The sequence below is a fragment of the Sceloporus undulatus genome, chromosome 4 (genome assembly GCF_019175285.1).
Source record: "Sceloporus undulatus isolate JIND9_A2432 ecotype Alabama chromosome 4, SceUnd_v1.1, whole genome shotgun sequence".
NCBI classification, from domain to species: domain Eukaryota; kingdom Metazoa; phylum Chordata; class Lepidosauria; order Squamata; family Phrynosomatidae; genus Sceloporus; species Sceloporus undulatus.
In genome coordinates this window covers 81,107,709-81,122,604 of record NC_056525.1, presented here as the reverse complement: position 1 = coordinate 81,122,604, position 14,896 = coordinate 81,107,709, and the positions used below count along the sequence as shown (strand labels likewise).

Sequence of the window (14,896 nt, the reverse complement as noted above, 5' to 3'; positions counted from 1 at the left end):
CTGATGACGCGTGGCCAGCCTGTTCTCCCTCACTGGCCGAAAGATGACAGTTATGGCGGGAGGGCACTCAATACTTAATTCTGTATTCATTTTTGTTGCTGTTTTATCCTTACACATCAGCTTGGATTTTCACTGAAATTTTGTATGTACTTCTTAATAGTGAATACCCAATGATAGGTTTGCCGTAGGGTCACCTTAAGTCAGAAATGACTTGAAGGCACACAACAACAACATTAATAGTGTTGAAAGGCACAGATTTATTTAGTTAGTTGCAGAGAAGGATGACAAGTAGCGAGTTTTTTAAAATAAAAATTGAAGGAAATAAAGTTTAAACATCTTGGATGTGGCTAATTAGTGAAGTTGACCAATATCTATGGGGTGCTTGACAAAGCTATGCTGGCTTGTTAAGGGAGGAGAGATACTTTCCAAAGAGAATCAAGAGACAGCAAGGATAACGAGGTGATATTTTGGGGGGAAATTCACAAGCTGAATACCAAAGAGAATTTAAGCAAAGACTTTTACTATGTTTAACAGAAGTCCTTCCCCAGCATATATTTCAAGCTTTAATTGGAAGAAACAAGAGTTTGATTTGTTTTGTACTTCAATGATTGATAAATGGCTTTTGGAGCTGGTGACCTGCTCTATTTTAAAAATGTTAGTTGTGCTTGGACAGGACTTGTGTGAAAGGCAAGTTAGTGGTTGTTAAGTACTTGAGGCTTGGAGGTGAGTGTATTCGGCTTTCCACCTATGCTTTCCTGAGAGGATGGCAAAGGCAAACACCCTCTGAACACATCTTGCGAAGAAGACCAGAGTCTGCTCCAGCCAGAAGTGGGTCTGAACCCCACCGACCACATGACCTGCTCCCAAGTTGAGCCATGCTTGCAGGGACTGACCGGTGCTTCCAGGAGCCAGATTATCCCAACTCCTTTTGGACTGGAGTGCAGCCGCAGCATGGCTTCCTGCTGCTTTGGAGGTGTGTGTCGTCTAATTTACATGCCTCCAAAGCGGCCAAAAGCAGCTTCTTTCTGCCTGTGTGTTTCTGCCTGGTGATAGGGGCACATTAGGATTGCCATAAGTCAGAAATTATTTGAAGGCACACAACATAATAATAATAATGTAGCTGTTGTGAGAAGATGGTGGAATTATCATGTCTCTGGAAAAGCTCATCTCAGTGAGAGATGAATAGTCAGTGGGGGAAGGGGATTTGGTATGTGAACTGCTATGAATGGTTGTGTGTGGTATCCAGGTAAACATTCATGTGCAGTGGGATCAGGTGCTCTGAGCAGGTAGGTGGACTTGGCAGACCTCCAAGTACAGTTTTTAGGTGGTTGTGTAGTGGTAGGACTCTCTTACATGGCTTTATGGTTTGAACCATGGACCTGTTAGACCTGCATAGGAGTCTATGAAATCAGTGACGGAGGTCAGAAGTCGTCATTATGATTTGGCTGCTTACTGACACTTTTTAGAGTGTACTTTTGGATGCTTTTGCCTTTAAAAAATAGTAACTGATCTCATCCTTTTTGGTTTGAGAGTTAAAATATTTCTTTTTCTGAAACTTTTACTAAACGTATACTGCAGACTTCAGCTGTTCTGTCTGTATGAGAACAAGAGAGTACAAGAGAAATTTACTGAGTGTCCTATTGGCCGTTATGATTTTTATAATAAAATGGGTCACTTGCCAGAGAAAACAGATGTTAGATGTTCTTCCAGGCTTTCCCATTGCACGGAAAATGTGACTTGCATTTGTTGTTCAGATGTTAAAGTGGAAATGATAATTCTACTCATCTTGCATATGTAGAGGCTGCTTTGGAATTTTAAAGTTGTGTTGGTACAGGATGTGAACTACAATATGATTCTGTTCAAAAGTAACAGCAGATATGGTACGCAGCTTGGAAGAAATATTTTGAATAACAATTCCCAGAATTCCCTAGCCAAAATGAATGTTGGATGTTATATCCCCAAGCTCTGGTTTGGCTTAGTAATGTACTTTAACAAAATGATATTGCTGTAGTTGAATCAATATATGAAGTTACACATTCCTCTTTTGGAGTAGAGACTAAGTTGAGAACACAGATATAATGGTTCAGTATGGCAGCAATGGTTTAACAGAATTGTTCCCCATTCCTGATTTTCTTGACTATTTAAATTGCTGGTGGCAATACAGTAGTTAATAATCTTGGCAATCTTATAATAACACAATGCAATAGTCTTGGCAGTCTTAATAATCTTGGCAGCACTGGATAACTTGAGTCCATGTTATAGTAGCAGTTCCAAGTTATTATGAATAGTGTTTCCTAATTTTGCATTATATATTCAGATGCTATTGCTATCTTGCCACAACATTTAAAAATAATCATCAATGACAGGAAATTCTAGTTGGAAATTCTAGTTTTCAGGAATGGACTATCTGCATAGATCACTTTTTTTGTGAGTCTGGTAATAAGTAATTAAATTGTTTTTGTATAGCAGGGGTTGGAAACCTGTGACCTTTCAGAAGTTGTTGGCCTCCAGCTTCTATCAGGTCCATTTAACATGACCAGTGGTCAAGGATGGTGGTTCCTTTTTTATATACAGTATATGAGTTCAGTGCTTACAGTACAGTACTTCACTGACTTGGGGATAAGCAAACTCATTTTTTTGGGGGGGGGGTCAATTTTTTGACTAAAATTTCTAAACTTACACATGAGCATATACAGTAACTGTGTGACAAAAGTCACAACCAGTGTCTCACTCTAACAGAGAATTTTCCTATCTAAGCACCATTGAAATGGAGTAGAAAAAATAAGCTTAAACTAAGTCTGTCTTAATGAATGACACTTCTGTTTCACTCAAATTCTATACCAGAGCATTGACTGCTCTAATCTAAGGATTGAATTCAGCAGCACCATGATAATCACATGCTTTAATATAAACAGCTAAACCTTATATGCAAATTCCACAGAAGTCTTTACAAGCAGAAACAGTCCAGTGGCATTTTAGATTCATACATATAGCATGAATTAAACTGTCATGGACAAAATCTATAAAAGCTCATGTAAAATTACATTTGTAAGTTTCTTTAAGGTTAATAAATCCTATGGATAGTTTAACATCATTTTAACAATAACTATTTATACATTTTGCCTATGCCATTGTAAATTATTTGTACCGTAATTATTTGTGCTAATTTTTTGTAATCCCCCTGGAATTCCAGTTTTGGGGGAAAGACAGGATATAAATGACAATATAATGATGATGATGATGTTTTATGTTTTATTGTAACCCTCTCAATTGAAAGCTCTTGCCACTTAAACTTTCAAATATATTTCCATGTATTTTAGTCAGTTATGCATGTTGTCACTTCCAGAATATGCATATAATTCTACTTTTACACTACTATTTTTGACAACAGAACTTAGAAGCTTTTTAATTAAATATCTTATTATTTTCACATTCTTTTGCTTTTATAGCTATCAAGTGCAAATCCTGTGTATGAGAAGTACTATCGTCAGGTAAGTGTGGTTAATTTCCTGTGCATTTACATTTGTGTGAAATATTGCCTCCTTCTTCGTTTATTCACGGATAGTCCCTATTTGGAGAGAAAAAAGGATTTCCTTTCATGTTGATAGGTTGTAGAGTGAAATAAATAATTAGGATGCAGAATTACTTTGGGGATATACTATACTTTCACCCATTATTTAACAGTTCTGTTGATGACATTCATTTTTAATACAAATAATTACTTATGCCAATGCAAATGCATTGCTATTGACTTCAGATAGTTATAGCAAAAGCTAACTGTTCTATTTAATCCACCTCTCAACCCGAACAATAATGTATTTATTCTATTATAAGAAGAATATGCTGTGTTGCATTATAATGACTCCTTGTTGAACTGGATTGAATAAAAGTACTATCAATAGCTTAAGACGTTGTTTGAATGCATAGTTTAGCTGCACTGACCTTGCTTTCTGCCTGCTAGTATGGAAAGTTTCTCGAATTTGACATAATCATCATAATATGAATAAATATTAGAATGACAAGCTTATTTCCCTTGGATTCTATGGTGTGCACCAGGATCATAATAAAGAGCAGAAGTCTGTTTTGAGTTATACAGAGGTTTCTATAGCCTGTATCACTACAGGACTAGCACTGGATCTAGGTCACTTTTTACTTTTGGCAGTCATTGTCATTGTTGCTTTGGTAGAATGGAAATGCCCTTTCACTTAGCTATGAAGCTAAATGGGACTCCCCTGCTTTCTTAAACATTACACAGTCTTCACTGAAATCAAAAGATACTTGACTTCTGTCTTTGTCAAGTATGGATTAGTTATCAAATATTAATTAATTGATGAAAGAAATACTGGAGACTAGTAATAGTTAATGAGAAGTTCACTTGCAGAGGATATAGAGAGTGATATATTATGATAATTGATTACTTCCTTTTAGCACAGCCTGAATGATTTTATGATGAGGTTGTTGTTTTCTCCCCATTTTTAGATTCTCTTCAGGGATGCCCAAAGTAACATTTGAAAAAAAAGCATTGAATGTGACTTAAGGTCTCTTTCAAAATTACAGTACAGCTTACAATCAAACTATCACATGTCTGTAATTAATGGTATCTTTTGGGAAATATAAGTCCTGGTCAAAATGATGTGCTTTGACACCACTTTAACTGCCATGACTCCATCCTATAAAATCCTAGGATTTTTAGTTTTTGAGGCATCAGCACTCTACGGCAGCAATAGCAAAAGGAGCCCTGCTTGTGCAAGGAGCCCTGGTAGCACAGTGATTAAATGCCTGTATTGCAGCCACTCATTCAAAACCATAAGATTGCGAGTTCAAGACCAGCAAAAGGGCTCAAGCTTGACTCAGGATTGCATCCTTCCGAGGTCTGACCAAAGTAGAAGAGAATGGCACTATTATTTCTCTTGAGCTATTGATTCAGCCTAGAATCACATTGGCTTTTTTAGCTGCCCCATCATACTGTTGACCCATGCTCAGCTTGTGGTCTACTAAGATTTCTAGATCTCTTTCACCTTTAACAAGCCAAGTGTCACCCACCTTGTATCTGTGCATTTAATTTTTTTCCTGCCTAAATGTGATACCTTACATTTCTCCCTGTTAACGTTCATTTTGTTAATTTTGGCCTAGCTCTCTAGTCTGTTAAGGTCATTTTAAATTCTGATCCTGTCTTTTGGATATTAGCTACCCCTCCTAAATTAGTATCATCTGTAAATTTGATAAGCATACCTTCTACTCCATCCAAATAAAGATGATGAACACCACTAGGCCCAGGACAGAACCTTGTGGCACCCCACTAATCACTGTTCTCCAGCATGAAGAACAGTGCCTGTACATCCTTTGGGTTTGGCCAGTCAACCAAATATAAATCTACCAAACAGTGACATTTTACTAGCTTGTCTGAAAGAATATCATGGGGGACCTTGTCAAAGGCAAGATACACTACATCCATAGCATTCCCTTCACCTACAAAGTTTGTAGCTCTGTTAAAAAAAAAGACCAGATCAGTCTGGCATGACATATTTCTGAGAAACCCATGTTGCCTTTTAGTGATTACAGCATTCCTTTCTAAGTGCTTACAGTAGACTCTTTCCTAGTATTGATGTCACACGGTATATTAAAAAAATAAATATATTGGAGTGATTTTTACTCCCAAATCCTTGTTTAAGGAGAGAGTCAAAGCTCTCTTGCCTGTCTAGTTATGAGGGATACAGTACTTACTATCACTATTGACCCCTTGGAATCAAGTAGCAAAGCAGGTTGAGGAACTTTCCCCAGGCTGACCTTACTCATCTAGGGGCATAAATAACTATCCCAGTCTTTATGGTATTGAGATAACTATACCACTAGCCATTGTACCATTACCACTAGCCATTGTACCTTTTTGTAATTACTTATGGACAAGTTCACAATTCTGGATGCAGTGTACAGTGCTGTTGAATTATTTACATATCTGTCAATAAATTAAAGCAAAAACCTGATGAAAATAGTTTAAGCTGTAACAGTCCTTTAAAATTATTTTGCAGCTCTTAAAGACTTGCTTTTTAAGAGGTCATCAGTATTATCTCTTCCTTTGACAGGTTGATCCTGGTAACTCTGGAAGGGTTTTGGCTTCTGATGCAGCTGTCTTTCTGAAGAAATCAGGACTGACAGATTTGATACTTGGGAAGGTATTGCTTTGTAAGAGGGCAAACTGTCATGTGCTGGACTTGTTAAGAATTAAAATGGTGTTACTTGCCATAAGTGGTATCAGGTGGTTTTCCAGACTTTTGGAGAGTTAGCTAAGGCGCGTTACAGACACGCCGAAGGGGCGTGCTAGGGTTAGGAAGGGGCGTATTAGGGTTGAGAAGGGGCGTCACTTCCTAACGCCCCTCAACCCTAGTACGGGCCGAGTCTGTACAAAATTGTGGTGCCTGTCCACACGGGGGCCACCATCTTGACGCAGTGGACGCGTTGCACATCGTATGGCGCAAATGACACCGCGAGTGCGCCATTGGCGCCTCGCAGCGTCAGAACCGCGCTGCAAAGAGAAGCACCATTTTGGGGCTTCTTTTTGCAGTGTGGAGGAGCCACACGGTTTGTATGCTGGGGCTCCTCCACACTGCAAATGGCGGCAGCAGCAGACCGCCTGTTTTGGGCAGTCTGTAATGTGCCTAAGATGCTGAGGCCTATACTTAATTATAGGCTTAGCATCTTGGATAGCCTCTTTGTAATGTGGAATAAATCCTAGAGCACATTCATCATACTCCTGCCATTGTACACATTGTGCACACTCCTGCCATTCACTTCTTGGAGTGCTTTAATACACTGCATTTCTCCCGCAATTCTTAAGTCTTCCAGTTGTTAAGGGAGTTAATGTCCATGAAAGTAGCTTTCCTTGACAAATACTGTAAGAATGTTTATTTTAGTACTGGATGAAATCATTATTCAGAATTGTCACAGTCCAATGAAGAGTTAATAAAATTTCAAATAGTTGAGAGAGAGAACTTTCAGTCTGCTTAGCTCACTGATGGATGGTGGCAAGTACATTTAGTATTTCTGTGAACTGACCAGGAGCTTCAACCAATTGCAGCTGCTTAATGCAGGTATCCAATTTGTTTTCAAACATCTGACATTTTGAAATGTCCCATCAATCCAAGATGAAAATGCATGGGTTAGATTGTGTTGGTATGCTAATAGAGATCTTTGTCTGAATATTCACGTACATGTACATACAAATATTTTATATGGCATGATTGTGGAACCTCCAGCTCTCTGGATTTTGTTGAACTCCAGTTCCTATTCCTCCCAGCCAGCCAGGCCATCACTGAGGGGCAGTGGAATGGCATCTGCAGGGCCTTTAGTCCCTCAGCTTGATTACAGTGTATTTTGTACTTGTTTAAGATTGAGCTATGACAAGGGCTGTAACTAAATAATAATAATAATAATAAATTTTATTTGTATACCGCTTTTCCACAGATCAAAGCGGTTTACAACCATAGAAAACCATTACAACCATAAAAAACCATTACAAAACATCTCTAGATAAAAACCAATTATACAAAATTTAATACACAGTCATACAGCAAGGTAAGGCAGGAAATCAATGGCTTCAACATACACAACTTCATTTATCAGGGGGGAAGGCTTGACAAAAAGGAAGGTTTTAAGCCTTTTTTAAATGTTCCTTCCTCTTTAGTGAAAACTGAGTACTGATATTGCTTCACATGCTTTCTCCATCAAATTGTGTTTAGGTTTGGGACCTTGCTGACACAGATGGCAAAGGTGTCTTAAACAAACAGGTAAAAATGTGAATTCTTTAATATGGTCAAGGAATCTCAAGGGTATAAGAGGGAATTTTTTACAATATATGATGAATTAATATGGTTACATATTGGTCTTGTCAGTAGCAAGATAGTCTTTGAATTTTGTGTTAATCTACACAGAGATGCATGTTTGCTGCTTTCCATCTATCATTTTTCCATTCAGTAATTCCTGAAACAGTGTGGTGTATGTATATTTCCAGGAGTAGAAAGAGTACTGAAAAGCACAAGTGTGTGTGTGTGTGTGTGTGTGTGTGTGTGTGTGTGTGTGTAAAAAGCAGAAAATAGAAAGGAGGCAAACCCCACGTGTTGCTAGATGGTCAACTGTTCATTCTTTTAAAAAGCCCTATGTATTTTGGCCTATACAGAAGCATATCTTCAAATCCAGATCCTCATTCAGACCTAATGGAATCAAAGAGTTGGATTTTAGAATCCATTCCACCTCTTTTATTCCTTCAAAACATTTTCATTATTATTTTAAAAATTCTGTTACCCCCACCCTTCTATTTTTCCCCCCAAAATTTTAAAATTTCCCTATTCTTCATTTTATAGGTCTTGGTGTCTTTCCACATAAAAGTTTCTTAAATGCATATTCAGTGCGTTCAAATCCCTTGTAGAACTGTTACAAAACAACAGATATCGCAAACTAATCACCAACACTGTTCTCTTACATCAACTATATGAGGATCTGGATTTACAATCCTTAATATAAAAACATTATAGAATAGCTATAACAGAATATAACTAGCTGAGCAATTGCTCTAATAGATTGCATCAAATGTCCATGTGACTGATTTGAGCACATATTATTGGTTCTGCCTAGTAAGGATTTATCTGGAATATGTATAAATAACAAACCCAGTAGACTCTGTCTTGTTAATACTTTTCCTGCCCTTTGGAGAGTATTGTGAACAGCATCCAGTGATATTTTTTAACAGTATGTATGTTTTTGAGATGAAAAATAATGCAATTTTATATGTACGTATTTAGCGTAGTCCTATATTTTCTAATATTTATATTTTGGCTTTCTATTTATTCTCTAAAGAAGGCCTGCTTCTGTATGGACTGAAACACATAGGGTTTTTTAAAAGAATAATCAGTCGATCCTCTAGCAACACATGGATCTTGTCTACTTTGTTTTGCTTATATCTGCAAGAACCTACAAACATTGTTTCTCATGTTGCTAAGGCAAGGACATGGTGTGGTTTAAAAACTGAGGGATGAAGAAAGATGTGAACGTTTTTTGTCTCCATCATGCAAGAAGGAAACTGAGCACAGCACAGGCAGGAAGTAAAGCTTTCCTCTCCAACTCTTTATTCCACAGTAGCATCAGACCCTCTTTGCTTCTCCACCAGATACCTGTGGCAGCTTCATAGTTCTGATAGAAGATAAAAAATGTTGCAGGAAATAATGCTGTAATCTCTTCTGGCTATGGCAGCTGTCCCCTGTTTGCTCGCCATAACAGGCTGAGTAATTTCATTTGTTGTGCAATAAAGGCCTGGGACAGACAGACCTGAAATGCTGTGCCACCGCTGATTCTAGGGTTAGGGACCGCGCACCAACCGCACAGTCCCTAACCCTAGCATGTGATGGTGGCGGCCTAATGGTGGTGTCCCATCTACATGGGTGCCACCATCCTGATGTAAGCGACGCACAGCATATACACGTTGGTGCGCGTTGCTTATGTCACAAGTATGCCATAGGCATGACGTCCACCCGGCGACCCAAAAAGAACCTGATTTTTCCAGGTTCTTTTTGGGGCGGAGGAACGCCGGGCAGTTTGGCTGCTGCGGTGTCCCTCCACGGGAAATCAGGCTGCCGCCAGCCCGGACATTCCCAGATGTATGTACTGGGCCAGAGTTATTCAATTATATAGATAATATTTTCTTGATACAGAAACTTTTTTTAATGTACCTTACAAACTACAGTTAACTGCTAATGGAAAATAAATCACTTAGAAATTTAGAGAGCACTGGTTTGGGGAAGACTGCATTTAGTGTCTTGGACAGCTGAGAATACTTAGGCTGCAGGGTAGGCAACCTGACATATATAGTGTAATGTCTTCAGAATAAAAGAGAAGTTGCAGTGATAGAAAGTTGCACAACACATTTTTATAATCCTCTCAGCTAAACCTTTTGAAAAATATGCATTATTTCTAATGGAATTAGAATGCAAGAGAATGCATAACCAAGACATAATGTCCTTTTGGTTTCATTAGCTTTATGTGTGTCCCCTCCCATGCTGCTGAACAATTATACATTTTAAATACTGTTTAGAGAACCATGTCAAGTTGCTTTGTGATACTTGATTTTCATTAAAAAATATTTCTTCAAAATATAGTATATGTCAAGAGTTTGCATCACATATACAGTATAAAGTGTGTAAGAGGAATATATTGGATTGAAATGTGGATATTTATTTGATGCAGTGTGCTTTTGGCTTTAAAAAATCATTTTTTCTGGGATTAAAATGGTTCTAATTTCTTTCTCCTCCATAGGAATTTTTTGTGGCTTTACGACTTGTAGCCTGTGCACAGAATGGATTGGATGTTTCATTGAGTAGTCTTAATTTGCCTGTTCCTCCACCTAGATTTGTAAGACATATTTTAAAATTTTTAGTTTAAGTACTTATGTAGTATGCTTGCAGAATAAATCATATAAAAGTTGTCTCACTGGAGGCTCACTGGAGGAGATCCATCTTAAGTGCCTTCTTAAATGCATCTACAGTGGTAATAAGGGATCTCTTCTTGTAAGCTATTTATAGTATTTGTTTACACTCAATACATGAAGATTTTTAAGTTTTAAGATTTTAAAATTGTATTCATTTTTTTCCTATACGTATAGAATGAAAGAGACATACAGACATCACTGTTCAATAAACTTTAGTTGGCAATGATATTAATAGTATTAGGAATATGCTATTCAAATGTGGCAGTTATTAACACAGTACAGTCAGCTCTTCACGTTCGCAGGGATTAGGGGAATCCGACCCCTGCAAAGTGGAAAAACAGTGAATAACTCCCCCCATGCAGAAGCCAGTTAAAGGGAGGGGTGGGCAGGGTAAGAGGAGCAGGAGTACACTCTCCTTTCCCCCCCCCCTTCCCTCCTGTCCCTCTACTTGGCTCCCCACCCCTTTCCCAGCTGGATCGCTTATTATTTTTTTCCTTAACAAATACAAGACTGGAAATTGTTTCCAATTAGAAGCCAGCAATTTGTCCACTGGATGATGATGCAAAAGGACCTAGGACACATTACTAACGAAAAAGCTCACATACAACATGATGGTAACAAAAGGAGATAGCATAAAAGACCCCTTTGAAGAAAAATGGCTTCCTTTCACTGACTATATCAAGAATGTAAAACATCACCAATATGCCATTTAAGATCCTGACCGAGAACTTTGTTAACTGAATAGAGTATCTCCATTTATGTACAACTGAGTAGATTTGTTAAGGTATGTAATTTTAAATTAAAAATTAAAAAAAGAAAAATTAAAAGTAACTGAAAATAAGAAATATATACAATTACAATGTTAATATATAACCTTAATTTCGTCACCAAATCTACATGTATCACAGTGAATAAAATGACCAATGGAAATTTATGTATTTTTATTTATTTATTGCACTTATATCCCACCTTTCACCAAAAATGGGATCCAGTGTTGCTTGAATTATACCAAATTATATTGGATGATTAAAGAAGAATGGTACAAAAGTAAAGCAATTATTTGATTTTGCACAATTCTTTTTGAATAACCTTGTACTTGTCCTTCCTATTTAAAAATAATGGTAAATAGGTCCTATAGAAAGTTCACATTTGTTTCCACCCTTCACTTATCTTTTGCTTTTGCTAGTTGTGCTCCATATCATACTTTTAGTAAAGTGCTTACATATTTGATAATTTACATGCAGTAAGAATTTTTCTGTTATTAACAAATTCCAAGCGAGCTTTTAGAGCTTAACTTGAATTACGTGTTCCAGGTATCTGGCAACATAAACAATGGATCCTAGGGTATGCATATCCCATCCTTTAAACTAATTGTTCATCCAGTTAATTTTTTTTAAATTTTTCTCCCTCACCCCAAGTGCAAGCCTGCTAACTTTGTGTCAAATTAGTGTTTAACTTGAGCATTTCTCTAATATTAATTTGATTTGACCTTTCTTACTGAGTGAAGCTAAACCAGCTACCAAAAGTACATTACAGGTTGATTATCCCTTATCCTAAATGCTTGGGACCAGAAGCATTTAGGAGTTGGGATTGTTTCTGATTTTGGAACATACAAATAGTGTAGTGTGCACCTGTATTTACAAGACTGGAGAGAGAGACAAGGATCTGTGAAATGGGGGAGGTGTGGATTTCCTCACAGCACTATGCTTGAATTCCTTCCATTTCACAAATCCTCAGTCTGTCTTTAGCCTTGCATCTTTGCTGCCAGCCAGTTACATTCATTTTGAGGTGATGGCTACCATGCATCTGTCATGATTTTTCTCTTTCCAGCCTTGCATCTTGCTCACTTGCTACTTGTGTTGTGTATGAGATATGAGGCTGGAGACAGACTGAGAATCTGAAAGACGAACAAGCAGGAGCTCCACAGCTGCTGCCTGAAAGGCAGAAGTAGACAGCTGGTGACAAAAAGTTTCAATTTTTGGAAGATTTCGGATTTCTGTATTAGGGATGCTCAACCTGTAATTATAATTTTCTTTTCTATACATATGAGGAAGCTAGACAGGCTACTAGTAAAAACATATGCCATATATACTCAACTATAAGTTGAAAAATTTATGCCCCAAAATTGACGCTAAAATTCTGGTTCGACTTATATATGGCTCAATACAGTAATACAGCTAAGAAAAGTCCTGATACAAGCAGAGTTTAGATAATAAATCCTTCCCTGAAATGTTTCTGTCTTAACTTGACATCCTTGATTACTTATTATTAACCAAAATTGGAATGATCATAAGTGTCATAATAGTCATTTGTTGAACGTTGGTGTTCTTTGATTTGAATTAAAACTAAATGTATAAACAAGAAGAATTAACAGTCTCTTGAGGACTACACTGCTTCTGTTCTTTTCATGAATCATTTTTCTACATAGGGATACATAAGCTTTCCTCACTTTTCCCCCTAAATGGTTTCTTTTCTGATGTTTCTTGAGCTTAAGATGTGGGTGGAATTAATTTTTTTATGTGAAGTTTGATGCAATTCCCTTTTCAAAAGCCCATTCAGCCCTCTGAGTTATATAATAGGACAGAGGAGCCAGGGCCCTTTCACATTGCACAATTATAGTGCTATTATTCCACTTTAGCTGCCACAGTAACATCTTATGGAATCTTAGAGTTTGAAGTCCGATGAGGCACTGGAGCACTCTGGCTTAGAATTCTAAATGCCTCTTGTTTCCATAGGACAAACCATGACAGTTAAAGTGGAATAATATTGCTATAATTCTATAATGTGAATTGGCTGAGGTGTCATGTGGGCTATATTTGATTTACTGTAAAACAGTTCCATCTGGCTTCAGACAAACCATTCTTTAGTTTTTTGTGGGGTTTTCAAGCTATGTGGCCATGTTCTGGAAGAGTTTATTCCTGATGTTTCGCCAGCATCTATGGCTGGCATCTTGAGACAACCCTTCTTTCTCTCAGAAAGGAAGGGACAAGAGAGGCGTTCAAGCAGCTTTGCTCTTCTCTCCTCTCCATTAATATTTAATAATAATACAGTAATAATAATAATAATAATAATAATAATAATAATAATAATAATAATAATAATAATAATAATAATATGTATTTATATTTCCCGCTTCTCCCTTCGGATCGAAGTGGGATTACAGCAGTAAAAACAACTTAAAATACATACATAATTCAAAAATGTCAAGCAAAGAAATAAAAATAAAAGGGAAAAGGAGAAAGTTGTTACAGTGTTGCTCAGTCATAAGGATCGAGTCATATATTCAGATGTACAAATCAGATTAGAGGAGATCAGATGGATAGGTTCGCCGGAAGAGATCTGTCTTCAGTGCCTGTTTGAAGGCTTCCAAGGAAGTGATACAACGGGCCTTTTCTGGTAAATTGTTCCAAAGTCTAGGGGCCATCGCAGAAAATGTTCTACAAGAAGTAGTTTTTAACCTGTTTTTGGGGTGTTCCAATATTTTTGTGCCAGATGTTCTAAGAGTGTGGGGCGGATTATGTAGGGAGAGGCGTTCCCTTAAGTAACTCGGGCCCAGGACATGTAGGGCTTTATAGGTAATAACTGACACTTTGTATTGCGCCCAGAAGCTAATCGGCAGCCAATGTAGAGATTTTAACACCGGTGTAATATGCTCTGATCTCGGTGTCTTGGTGATCAGTCTGGCTGCAGCATTCTGAATCAGTTGGAGCTTCCGAACTTGGTATAAAGGTAGCCCCATATAGAGCGCATTACAGAAATCTAAACGAGAGGTTACCAGTGCATGTACTACTGTTTCAAGGTACCCCTGAGCCAGGGACGGACACAGTTGGCGTATCAGCTGTAGCTGATACCATGCACTCCTGGCTATTACTCTGTGTGTTGTTTCAAAATCAATGCAATTTGATTATTTTATATCCTGCTTTTCTCCTAAATGGGTATATGCTATTATCTTATATTTTCCATGGAATTATAAAATATCAATCATATGATGTTATAGAATGATTTCAGAGATAAGTTAAGAGGTCTTAGTTTATAGCAAGTACATGCTGTTTAATGGAAGGATGGTTATACCATTTAGGCACTCTGTTTTTAATTACATGTGGTGGGAATGAATGATGAATTTGAACATAACCAGAACTGGATGACAATTAACAAATAAAATAAGGAAAGTTTCTTTTAATTTAAATTTCTTTTTAATTCTCCTTTCCATCAGAATGATTCCACTAGTCCTTTACTATCTGGGGGAGTGCCAGCTGATATCCCGTGGGCTGTTAAGGTAAGTGAATTGAAACTTTAGCTGAAGTGAATGGTTCCTAAAATTGGTCTCAACACATCCCTACTAAACTGGTTTGTATTGGGGATGACCCACTGAGACCACTCTTTGCATTGCCCATTTTAAGAATAATAGTCAATACTTCCTCG

General features: G+C 37.5%; 1 protein-coding gene across 2 annotated transcripts in view; it reads left to right on the top strand.

Annotated features, from left to right (window-relative positions):
* EPS15 (epidermal growth factor receptor pathway substrate 15) overlaps positions 1-14,896 on the top strand; it is a 75,240-nt gene that overhangs the window by 10,844 nt on the left and 49,500 nt on the right. For both annotated transcript variants that reach the window (XM_042462803.1, XM_042462804.1), the window contains exons 2-6: positions 3,450-3,491; positions 6,084-6,173; positions 7,737-7,784; positions 10,303-10,398; positions 14,688-14,750. In XM_042462803.1, the coding sequence (XP_042318737.1) occupies positions 3,450-3,491; positions 6,084-6,173; positions 7,737-7,784; positions 10,303-10,398; positions 14,688-14,750 (339 nt within the window). The remainder of the gene's footprint in view (positions 1-3,449; positions 3,492-6,083; positions 6,174-7,736; positions 7,785-10,302; positions 10,399-14,687; positions 14,751-14,896) is intronic.